The 12708-nt window shown below is 37.9% G+C and overlaps 2 protein-coding genes across 2 annotated transcripts; both read left to right on the top strand.

Annotated features, from left to right (window-relative positions):
* Positions 1-1683: 1683 nt before the first annotated feature.
* On the top strand, positions 1684-4580 carry LOC311255454 (uncharacterized protein). The gene is made up of 5 exons (XM_084349940.1): positions 1684-1793; positions 2845-2968; positions 3055-3103; positions 3965-4054; positions 4467-4580. Exons 2-5 carry the CDS (start codon positions 2846-2848, stop codon positions 4541-4543), a joined length of 339 nt encoding a protein of 112 aa, XP_084206066.1. The 5' UTR covers positions 1684-1793; position 2845; the 3' UTR covers positions 4544-4580.
* Positions 4581-8058: 3478 nt separating this feature from the next.
* Positions 8059-12415, top strand: fth1a (ferritin, heavy polypeptide 1a). Its single transcript, XM_084362709.1, has 5 exons — positions 8059-8369; positions 9553-9658; positions 10627-10773; positions 11095-11220; positions 11940-12415. The coding sequence occupies exons 2-5, from the start codon at positions 9557-9559 to the stop codon at positions 12096-12098; spliced, it is 534 nt and encodes a 177-aa protein (XP_084218835.1). The 5' UTR covers positions 8059-8369; positions 9553-9556; the 3' UTR covers positions 12099-12415.
* Positions 12416-12708: the final 293 nt, after the last annotated feature.

The raw sequence follows: 12708 nt of genomic DNA, 5'->3' as shown, positions 1-12708 counted from the left end.
CTTGCCGGCATCAAAGCACTCATATATTTATATATTGTTTTCAAATGGATCCCATCCACAGACCTTTTTTCACAATAGATATTTTGACTTGTCATCGCAGGAAAAGCACAGGTGTTACTACTAACATTAGTGACGGAGCGGTGCTTTTGCAGTGCAGAAGTGATTAATGTGATCAGTTACAGAAAATAAATATTACAGTTATGAAACAACCACTCACCTACAAATAAGAAAAATTACTATATTATCTAATTAACTTTTCTTAACATGCATTTAAATCCTGCCTGCTGTATATAGACAGGACGCACACCCACACTGGATATAGTCTGTTTCAAAGGTGTTCACTCCATACGTTCTCTGAGAGGAGCTCTATACGAGGAGCTCTATACGAGGAGCTCAGTGGTAGATCAGTGGCTGGTTGCCTGGAACCAAACAGTGCATGTGACAGCGATTCATTAAAGCTGGTTGTTCACACTACAGCTTGAGACCAGAGCACAGCTGCTGGTTTCTCATGGTGTGGATCCAATCCATTGCAGAGTGTCATGTCACTTCGTCTTTTCTGGCAGTGGAAATCAATCACACCCAGGAGCAGGTCCAGCAGCAGCAGCAGGGGCTGAGGGCGAAGCAGGAGGCCCAACTGGACCAGGAGCCAAATCAGCATTATGAACAGACAGGAAGAAGAGATTGATGCATATTAATATACTGTACAGTAAAACACACATACACTTACACACAGAGATTGTTATGAGGAAACAGTTTGAAGATGGTACAGTGGTGAAAGCTGAGAAATGAGACAAAAGCACCAACCTTACAACAAAGTAGACAATTCCAAATAATGTAATGGCTCCTAATGTAAATAAACAAAAATATATTCTCTGATGTGAAGATTTAAAGATCCCTGTCCCACACATATATTGCTGCAGTAGAGGCTGCAAAGACCCAAATGACAGAGCTGCAGTCTAAAGAGAGATTAAACATGTCAAAGAAAACACAAAACCAGAATTCTGCAGCAGCCTGAATATCCGTGTTATAAAAGATATTGGTTTATATACAGTAAGTCTACTTTTGAATATTGTCTATTCCAAAATGAATAATAAGCATTTCTTTATTCTTTGTCTTTATTGTATCAAGCTCACTTTAATAGAACATGTGAATGGACACATCAAGACAACCATTTAATATTGTTGCATAGTTATAAACAAAAAAATTACATACATAATTTAAATCAATAGACCTGAATGCAATTTTTAAAAGATAAATACACTTAAGAGATATAACCTACATTTTCAGGAGGTAAACATCCTACATTTAAATAAATATCTCTTGCACATTCACTGCCTTTTGTATTTAGGTGAAATAAAATAAACTGTTGTTTTTTTTAGGTTTGACATATTATGTATTAATTCATTAATTAAATGTTTAGGCTGCAGTGTTATGACTGCACAGTGGCACATCCTGTGTGAATATATTCAGTTTTTCGCAGGTAAACATTCACAAAAAACACATTTATTAGGTTGAAATGGAGGCAGATTCTTTTAAAGCAGGTGGGTGAACCTATAAAGTATCCATAACTGTTGTTAAACTAAATTAATTCTACATAATAACTACATTTATGTTACTTGTGCAGTTTAGCGTTTACACTACTAACTCCGGTACAGCAGGGGGCGATTTACTTCCTCTCCGCCTTTTAATAGAGACGAAGAAGAAGAGAGGTTTCTTCCGCCTTCTTCCTGTGACGTAACTTCCTTTCTGTCCGTGCTAATCTCGAAGTGAACACGCGTTCGCCTGTCTAGCAAGTGAGTGTCTTTTTAAACTATCATAAATATGTTAAACACAGGCGTGAGCGAGCACATTATGCCAAGAAATAACTAAACTTCAAACCCCGCCAGCTGGGAAACCTTAAAAAGCGGCATTTTAGCGATATTAATGCATTTTTGTTCCACAGTGTCGGCGGTGGCTAAGTTAGCTAGCTAATGTTAGCGGTGCCGAAGAACGCGCCACCACATGGGTGTAAAAAATGTAGCTGTAGTTGATGTGTTGTCAGATGTTAAATGAATTTTCCGACTAAATCTAACTGGTATTAACTAAAGGGACTTGATGCCAAATATTTGTTAACATGGAGTCATCTGTTGGCTCACTGCAAGTCAATAGATGCTCAGATTTGGTGCCAGTCATGTCAACCACACAACTCTTAAAAAAAAAAAGAAGAAAGTGTTAACATTAAATTTTTTGCAAATGTATAGTTACTGTGATGCGCTAAAGCTTTATTATAAGTTGCAGCTTTGAGGTAAAGGAATAAAAGTTAACACCAACCTGAAAGTTAAAGGTGTTTGACAGCATCACTACACTTGTGACTGTTGGTGAAATTGTAAAGTCAAAGGCCACAGATACTTTAACTAACATTAGTAATGTAAGGTTAGTTCATCTAAATGACTGCTCATGTCATTTTTTTATGCATGTATATGCAATGTTAATTAAAACTGACACATGAAAGACTAGAGAAAAACTCAAAAGTAGAATTTTTAAGATAAGAAATGTCGGCAGCTGGGACCAGTTTATGCTTTTCGCCAAGAGTTGAGGGGAAGCAGTCTAAGGGCTGTTTAAGCCAAGTATGCCAAATAGATTGTTTTAATAAATGTCTGTGAATTTTAAATGGTGTTTTTAGAATTTAAGAAATGTGTTGTGTGTCATGTATGTTTTGTTTGACCTTATTCATTAAATGTGTTAAATGCTGGCCAAGCATGTGTATTAGCAAATAAGAGACATGTACAGGACATGTCTCTTATTTGCTAATACACATGCTCACAGTTTGAACCTTCCTGATAATTATACTTTTTTTATATTCAGGATGCGTTACGTTGCTGCTTACCTGCTCGCTGCCCTCAGTGGCACTGAGAGCCCTGAGGCCAAGGACATCAAGAAGATCCTGGAAAGTGTTGGTATCGAGGCCGACGACACACGTCTGGGAAAGGTACAGAGCAGTCTGCTCCTTTGTTGTGATGCTGTTATGGCAGTAGTTGTTGTCTTTGGGATCTTAACAAATTTATCTCTCAACAGGTCATTTCTGAGCTTGGTGGCAAGAACGTGAATGAAGTGATTGCTGCAGGTGAGTTTACCACCTATGTGCCACTTGTATTTTGATAAAATTTGGATTTTGCTGACATTGGTATGTCTGAAAGTCTGTTAATTGAAGCAGCAACATGTAGAATTTTAAGAATGACATTCCTGAGTTCGTCAAAAGACTCTTAATCGAGACTAACACAGGAAAGTGATATAGTTGGCTTGAATTTGTTTCAGGAGTTGGGTTATTGTGACGAGCAGTGAATTCCCGGAAAATCAAAATATTTGGAGAACCTGCAAAAATAAGAAACTGGACTCCATGTTAATAGTTTGACTGCCTGCCTTTAAAAACTACAGGTGCACAACATTTTGAGATTGGTTACATTTAAAAAATCCTAAAATGCAGTAAGCACAATTATTTTGGGCCATAAACATATTAAGCCATCGAGTGTTATATTAAAAACATGATCCTGTTACTCCACAAATACAAAATGACACATTCGCGGTCTGAAGCCTTTTTTTTTTTAAAATATCCTGTCTGTGGTGGTAGTTTCCACCTCGTTCAAGGTGGACAGAATCATATCACAACCTTTGACTCTTATTATTGGTACTTTTGTGCTTTTTTGCATTAACCATAAACTTTGACTACACTAACAGTCTTGGAGGCAAAATTCTTATTGCAGTTGGAGGTAATCAGTGTTTATCTCACTTAGCTAAAACTTCAAAATTGATTAAAAAGGCCTAGAAAAGACTGCATTAAAGCTACGTCAGACTGCACTTTACAACTTAATTGCCAGATTATATGTAACGATAACAAGATGGTGTTTCTGACCTCTATCTTGTTTCTGGCTGCTCAGTGTCGATGTTATCACTTGTGCTTTATGTGTGCCAACTCGTGTCTCCTCAGGTTACGGTAAGCTGGCCAGCATGCCAGCAGGCGGTGCTGTAGCAGCTGCCAGCTCTGCACCTGCTGGCGGAGCCGCAGCCCCTGCTGCAGGTGAGCATTACAGCTTAGCACCTTGTTTGTCAGCATCAATGACACTTGGCACATGGTGCCTGTGCCTTCACTTTGTATGTTAATATGATTACATGTGGCCAAATCAGTTTAGTCATCAGCAGTTACTTTTTCATGGAATTAAACATTGCAAATCTACATAATTTGAACCTGCCAGACTGCACCTGGTGGGTACAAGTTGTGTAATCTGTTTAAGTTTGGTCATTTTGGAGAATTGTCACAATTTGCATATTTATTTGTATTTACATATTTATAGGTAGTGACCTTACAGGAGACATAATAGTAGTTGACATGAATGTGAATGATTGCATGATGTTGACTTTGTAAGCATAGATTTTAAATATGTTGTAGTGATTATTGCATGAATCAATATCAAGTGATTCTTGTTTTACAGCTGAGGAGAAGAAGGAAGAGAAGAAGGAAGAGTCTGAGGAGTCCGAGGACGACATGGGATTCGGCCTGTTCGACTAAACTTCAAACAATGAATAAAGTTTTTATAAAACTCAAAGCTATTTACATGTCTTTTTCACTGAAGAACACATTTTTTTATTCAATTTAGCATGATAAGATGCAATGGGTGAAGACATATTAAAGCAGCCACTTGTATCCCAGGGTTTTTAGAAGTGTAAAAGAAAATACATGAGGTTACACGTTGCACAAAAATTTGTTAGGGGGCATTTGAGCAACATTTTATGAATTCTCAAACAAAACTGCCCATTTTAAAGGAAGCTCAGTGTCTGTGCCCAAACTGGTCTGTTCCTTGTGTTATAACAACTTTCAGCAGTAATAATGGTGTAGTATAACACCAGAGCAGCTACCTGACTGTTGCAGGTAGTCGACTTATGAATGATGTAATTGAGTCCAGTGACCTGCAGATAGCGCTGTTGAATTCTGCACCATAAATGGGAGTGAACGAGACAGTTTTTAAAACACTCTGAATTATACATGAGGATAAGTGATCCCTGCACCAGACTTTGGCCATGCTAGTACCTGCATTATTTACTGCTACGGTAGCAAAAAAGGTGCAGGTGACCCGCTGGCATGATAAGAGTTCATCATGTGAGAACTGACATCAGGTTAGCAATATGCAAACTGTAAACTCAACATAGAATAGTTTGTGAAAGAAAATTAAGTGTGTTTCACTATTAAAACCAAGGAGTAAAATAATTTTACAAGTTATAAAGTCATAGATAGTTACAAAGGTAGTCTTAAGCCCTTCCAGTCCCTGGGGAAAAAGATAGCTTTATATGCACTATTTCAATTTTGTCCAGTTGTGGAAGGAGTACTTTTATCTTTTAGTTATGTAGCAACACCACAGTGAAAAAAAATGTTTACTTAAGTAAAAGTACTAATGGCTACTGGCTAGTGGCATTAAAATTTACTTAAATTACCAAAAGTAAAAGTAATAATTATGCTGAATGGCCCATTTCAGAATATTTTTTATGACTCGACTATTGTGTTAAGCAACACAATTGTTAAAGCTGGTAGAGATGTGGCTAATGTTGAATTGCCCTGATGTTTGTAGTGTTTACATCAGTGAAAAATAGTGGGTGAAATTGATGAAGAGCAGACAAACCTTCACTCAGAGTAAGTTTTACTCAGGTCATCCGGTGTCACTAAATGTTTGTACTTCAAATTCCTGAATGTTAACAGGTCACAACAGCATCAACACTGATAAACAACACAGGCATGTAGTTACTTTATAACCTCTTCTGACTCAAATTTGTTTCTTCAAATCGAATCATTTTTATATATATATATAGCCCAAAATCACAATCACGTTGCCTCAGTGGGCTTTACAGTCTGCACAGTGAACCACATCCTCTGTCCTTAGACCCTCGATCTGAGTGAGGAAAAACTTGACTGTCATGTCAACAGTCAGTTTGTCAGCACCAGACCTCTGACCAAATAAACAGCTTTATTTTCTTTCTTTATTCCTCTTCACTGTAACAGATGATTATAATTTATGACACTGTTACAAAACGATTTCAACACCAAAAGAGGGTGACTGAAGTGTATAAACAGCTGTGTGTACGTACAGCTGCCATTACCCTGTGAGGAGATGCTCTAATCCAAAAATCCAAGATAAGCTTTTTTTGTTTTGTTTTGTTTTGTTTTGAGAACAGCACTTCTGCCTCTCATGAGGTGCTTTCCAATAGATATACTTTCATACTTTCTAGCTAACTTTGTCTCCCACCATTGACACTAAACCCACACTCATGTTCAGGTCCTTTAGAGCTGTTTGGTCGATAGTGACCTCTGAGTATTGGTAGAACAAGCTCAAACTATGAACTTTTATCATGGTAACTAATGCAGTACGTCTGAGTAAGCCAATTAGTCATGTCCTGGGGTGTGACAATAAGACTAACGCAATACCCAACTTTTTAAGTTTTGTAATGCCACTGAATGGAGCTGAGTCACATCACATGTTCAAAGCTGAGTCTTAAGATTATACATCTATGTGAGTGTCTTGTTTTTTGAGTTGAATGTCTTAGGAGAGACTGTTCGGTTCTGTACAGATTGTTGTCTTCTGTCCTGGTACTTGGTCCTTTTCTCACGCTCTAACGCTCCTAATCCTAAATATCCTGCCAAAAAAAGAGAGCCAGTTAACTCATTCACAGTTGTGGGACAGATATTACAGCTACATACAGGGTTGGAAGGGTTACTTTAAAAATATATTAAGACACAGTTACTTATTACCTACTAAAAAATGTAGTCAGAAACGTAATCCCAGTATCACAATATTAAAGTAATGTAACTTGATTACTTTCTGTTACTTCTGGATTACCTCAATAGCAAACAATATGCAAATAAAGAGAACATAAATATCAATAAGATTAATTTTATGTAATCTTAATAACATGTGTGTCACACTTGTGTATTCGGTTTCACTCAAGACCAGAGTGATGTTGTGTGAAGTGTATACATGTGTGTGCTTGGTTACAGACTAGTATATCAGTCTTTATTTCAAAATTATAATCCTGTTAGTATTCCCCTTTTTTGTTTAATGTATCTGTAATCTAATGATGAGAATAAAGTTAAATTTTTTGGTATCCTGCATCCTATCACATGTATTCTGTTACACCCCAAGCCTGGCTACAAAGCTGTATTTTGTTTGTAAAACCACAAACTTTTAATTTATTAAACTTCAATCTATTACTCATCACTTCTTAGACCCATTAGAAAATTAAATGCATCCTAAATTATTAAATTTATGGCAACCAATATTTTTTGTGCTTGCCAGTGCTGTTGATGAAGCCTTCGAACCATCAGCCTTCCTTGTCCTATTTGGTGTCGTAACACAAAATTTGTGTTTTTTATTTTACTAAATTAGTATTTTACATTATATGTTTGTGTGTTTATCTGTCTATTTACTTTCCTTGTGCAATCTAAGCTGTATATCATCTGAATGTTATCATGGGTGGGTGGGTTAGTTCAGACATGTTCATGCCATCATTCTTCAAAACTGTACTAACAAATTCAGAAATAAACTCTTTTTAAAAAAGACAATTCAATGCTAAATCCCTCTTTTACACATCAAGGTGTATTACCAGCAAAACATACTCAGAAGTAAAAACAGTCATTGTGCTCAAAAGCCTTCTTTCAGTGTTGTGTTATATATATAGGATTCTTCAGCAGGACAAGGTGGGCCTTATTTAACTGCTTTATGAAGCCTACTGATAGTGAAATCTATCATTTAGTAGTATATGTCATTCACTAATGTTTTCATTAAAAAATGTTAATGTCAGCAAGTAGCTTTGAGACAAATCGAGTTGAGTCAAAAGTTCACTATTTTCCTCTGAAATGAAGAGGAATGTAAGTGTGGTTATTTATATGTATAAAGTGCCATAAAGACGAAAGTATGACTATTGAGTTTTTTCCATCGCAGAGGGGAAAAAACCCTGTGAGCATGAAAACATGATGGTGCAGCCTCTATGCCCCGCCCTCTTACTGGCAGTGACGTCACGGCCCGTACCACTTCTTATTAGCGGGGGTTCAGGCCGAGACAGCTCACAGTCGATCCTCTCGTTAGCGGACAGTGAAGGTTACCTGCTTCAACAGTGCTTGAACGGCAACCTCTCAACTGTCTTCCAACAACCCCGGACGGGAATAATCACTTTGATCACTCATCCTATCATCGATAACAGCAAATCAAACTTTAATCACCTCGAAACTTCTGCTTGCCAGTTTATCATAAACACGTTTAGCTTTGCTAGCTAGCTATACCTGTTTTGCTAACGGTGACAGCCACTCCGACAGCTTTCCGACCTCCTGACGAGAAGACCAACCACATCTGGTAAGAATATTTATCTAAGCTTTCCTTTCATCGTATATATGCGCTACGTAAATGTTTTAAGATGTTCAGCAGGGTAAATGTGTGCTAACGTTGGCACTGGCGCGGTTGTTTATCTGGTTGCCGCCGCCGTAAGTGTGGCCTTGACGCAGTTAGCTTTGCAGCCTTGAGCTGTCTTCAGTGCCAGGTGTGTGCCACAACAACAATGGAGCTGGTAAACTGAACAATCCTGTGTTTTGGTAACTAATCTGCTGTATGTTCGCGCAAATTTAAAGGTGCACTGTGTAGTTTTGGGGAAGAAATTTTAATCAGAAGTGAAAGATCTGCATTGCCTATTTTTTTCTATGCCTAAATAAACAAACTCTTTGTTGTCATGATTGAATAAACTGAATAAACAAACTGACCTTAAAGAACAACATAATTTAATACTGTTTTACTGTTTACATGTGGCGGACCCTGCCACCTTTCTAGCTTCAAACAGTGTTTGGGGACCTTATTTTCCTCGAAGAACAGCTTGTTTATTCAGTTGTGAAAAAATAAATATTTCTGATTTTGTATTATTACCTCATTATTATTATAAATATTAAAATTCTGAGTGTGAAGTTTTTCTCTTAAGTTACATAGTGCCCCTTTAAGATCACTCTAATTCGTACTTCCATGCAATGTTTGACGTAACTGTTACATCATGAAAAGTTAATATGACCCCTGAACTATGACTTGCCTGATATGATTTGGCTGTACTTCACAAAATATAGTCCTGCCAAACTGCTGGTATTGAAATAATAATCAGGTCTGGTGCAATATACTGTGCCATGTGTTGAAATGAGGGCTCATCGATGTGATAAGATCATTTCAGTAAATATTTTGTTGAGGTCTGAGTATTGCCTCACAGCCACAGAGGCTTGCCATTGTAGACGGTAAAAATGGCATATTTCATCAATCACTTTAGTCCAATGTTGGATTAAAAAAAACATGTCAGTCGACATTTAATTTCTAATTAAATTTTGTGAAGCGTCTTTGAGTATCATGAAAATTTCTATACAAATAAAATGTATTGTCATTAAAATGCTGCTTCTTTATCTATTGGACTTGTGATACATACTGTAAATTTATGCCACACATGTAAGATGTACAATCTTGAGTCATGTATGTGTGTTTAGTAAGACGTTTGTTTACGGTGTTTCAGAACCATGAGTTCCCAAGTGAGACAGAACTTCCACCAGGACTGCGAGGCTGCAATCAACAGGCAGATCAACCTGGAGCTGTACGCCTCCTACGTCTACCTGTCTATGGTGAGAGTTCAATAGGTGTACAGAGAAAAGTAGCTGAGTGAGTAGAAATGAGTGTATAACCCAGGGTTGAACTGCGGATGATAATACAGGTAGTACGCGTCAGCATAAGGGGAACAGTTACGCTGATGCCTGTTATTATCGAGAAGTGATTCTTATTCCTTAACTAGACTGTTGTGGTTGTGCAACAGCTGTGCTGAGTGGGCTCGTGTCACGTACCCGCCAAGTGTGGCCAGTGTGCCGACAGCCTTCTAGATAGATGGGAAAAGACAGGTGGGATGTTTGGATAATGAAAGTCAGGCAGGCGCAGCCTTGATCATTAAAAGTCACCATCAGCAGCGTTTTCATTTAAAAAATAACTTGTGAAACACGTGAGTGAGTATTTCGGTGTACATTTGATATCTCATGTTTGAACTGAGGGAAAATAAGTCCTAAGTCAAAGGTTGAAGTTCCCTTTGAGATTATGTACAAAGAACAGGGCAGAGAGTGCATCGGCTGCCCGTTAAAAAAAAAAAAAAATTTCCCTCTAAGCGCTGTTTTCAGTCCCACGCACAGCTGTGTGTTTAAAGCGGTTTATATATCTTATGTGTGTCAAATTTTAATTGTAAAACATACTTTCTGCTTTGTTTTAGAACTGATTTACCAGGTTTATGTTAAATAAATATAAAAGTCATGTTTAATTAGGATGTTTTAGAAAATTCTGTTTATGATTTTCTTGCCTCTTATGGGCTCAAATGTTGTTAACCACCAGCAATGTGTAACAAATAAAACCTTATCAATGGAAGCACATAGTTCTTAACAGTTCAGTTTTTCTTTTATCACTGAATTTGTCTAGTTTTAGCTTTATGTAATAATCTTGGCAGCTAGGTAGTTATGTGGTATGTTTGGACACATTTGAGAACTTTTTTGCTTCACCTGAAGGAAATGGCTGTTTGTAAGAACACCTACATTACCCTCTTTTCTCCACACAGGCATACTACTTCGACCGGGATGACCAGGCATTGAACAACTTTGCCAAGTTCTTCCGTAATCAGTCACATGAGGAGCGGGAGCATGCCGAGAAGCTAATGAAAATGCAGAACCAGAGGGGGGGAAGGATTTTCCTACAAGATGTCAGGGTATGAGCTCATATTTGATCTGATACATTCTTCAGTTGTATGTGTGTTTTAACATAAGCACTGGGTGTGAGATTTCTTGTTCTGGGCTATCATACGGCCCATGACGGGAGGGTAACTTAAGACCAAAAAGATAGTGAGGGCGTGAGTGTACTATGCTGCTTATCTTTTACTGACACACAAACACAACCCTTTTAACGTCTGAGTTAAACGTTAAACGGCAAACCCACTCTCAAATACACAGAAAGCCTTCTGTCCGGGGTTGGGTCATTGGCCTCATTTAATGAGTGTCTCACTCTTTTTCTGCCATGCTTTGTGTTGCAGAAGCCAGAGAGGGATGAGTGGGGCAGTGGTGTTGAGGCCCTGGAATGTGCCCTGCAGCTTGAGAAAAGCGTGAATCAGTCCCTGCTGGACTTGCACAAGCTCTGCTCTGATCACACCGACCCACATGTGAGTATAAAATCAGGGCTTGACAGTTCTGCAGCAAAGCAAACTATTTTTTTCTTCTTCTCTATCACATTTCAGTTTTTGGAGAAAGATCAATCCCATATTCTCAAAATACATATAAAGATATTTAAGAAGCATACTAGATAAACCAGATACTTTGATCTGAGCATGAGCATGTAACACTGTACAACACACTGGTTGTACACCTGCACCTCAGAAATAGATTTGCTCCGGCCGCAGGTTAACAGTTTCGTTTTGTGCAAGATGTGAAAATATCTGTTCAACTTTGATCCGGCATTCACACAGTACAGCTGAGGTATTCCAAGCAAATACTATTTTTAGTGCTATGCAGCGGATTGCTGACTTTATTTTTAGTTTTTTACCAATAATCTGTTCGAGTTTATTTGTTAAACCCCGTGGATTAGGCAGAGCTGTAACTCACTGAACAATACTAGCATAAGAATAGACTTCTCAAAAAATGTTGCGTGACGTTATAGAGAACTGAAACTGCCAGAAATATCTGAATGAATAAATGGCTCAATAAATAAAGATCATTTTATATTCCTCTTTTAAATTGCTTTTATTCAGTATTTATTTGTGTAGTTATTTATGTATTTTCTTGCAAAACGTAATAGTCAACAGCAAACAGCCATTCTAGTCATTATTTCTGTTAAATTTAGTGTGTGTTTCCTCTAATGTGATTGAACTCTCTCTTCGTTCAGATGTGCGATTTCATCGAGACACACTTCCTGGACGAGCAGGTCAAATCCATCAAAGAACTGGCAGACTGGGTGACCAACCTGCGCCGCATGGGTGCTCCTCAGAATGGCATGGCAGAGTACCTGTTTGACAAACACACCCTGGGCAAAGACAGCAGCTAAATTCCCTCCAGATCACATTCACAAAAGCTTTCTATATATGTATATTTGTATCTTGCTTTTCAAAATATGAAACCATCTGCATGATACCGGCTAATCATTTAAACGTCTTATATTATTCATGTCGTTATTGCCATTCCTCCTAATTACACTTACTTCTATAACCCCCCTGTTCCGAGAGCTGTGGGCAACTACATTCAAAGCCCACTGTTGTATCTTGCACTTCCCTCTGCTGTCGATGCCTGCGTCATTACTATGTATTTGCTGTGTTTTATGCGAAGACCTGTCTAAACAAATAAAACGAACCCTCTGGATTCTGATTAGTCTCATTTTTAATGTGGTTTTAAAAAGGGGGGTAGGGCAGCGGGCAGCAAAACTCCCCAGTTGACAAAAACAGGAAGTTATGGTACTGGTGATCTGTTTCACTTCCAGTGCTAGACAAAAACAGAACTAGGCTGCCAGCATTTAGTAAAATATCACCCATGAGTCGTGCCTCAGTAATCTCTAATAACTTTTACAAAGGCTCCATTGTCGGGTCTGTTTTTATATCTACGCAAATTAAATGTTTTAAAAGATCTGGCTCTTGTACTTTAAACAAATTTTTGGTAGTTGA

The sequence above is a fragment of the Pagrus pagrus genome, assembly GCF_965226575.1.
Source record: "Pagrus pagrus genome assembly, chromosome: 1".
NCBI classification, from domain to species: domain Eukaryota; kingdom Metazoa; phylum Chordata; class Actinopteri; order Spariformes; family Sparidae; genus Pagrus; species Pagrus pagrus.
This window is presented reverse-complemented; position numbering and strand designations above follow the sequence as displayed.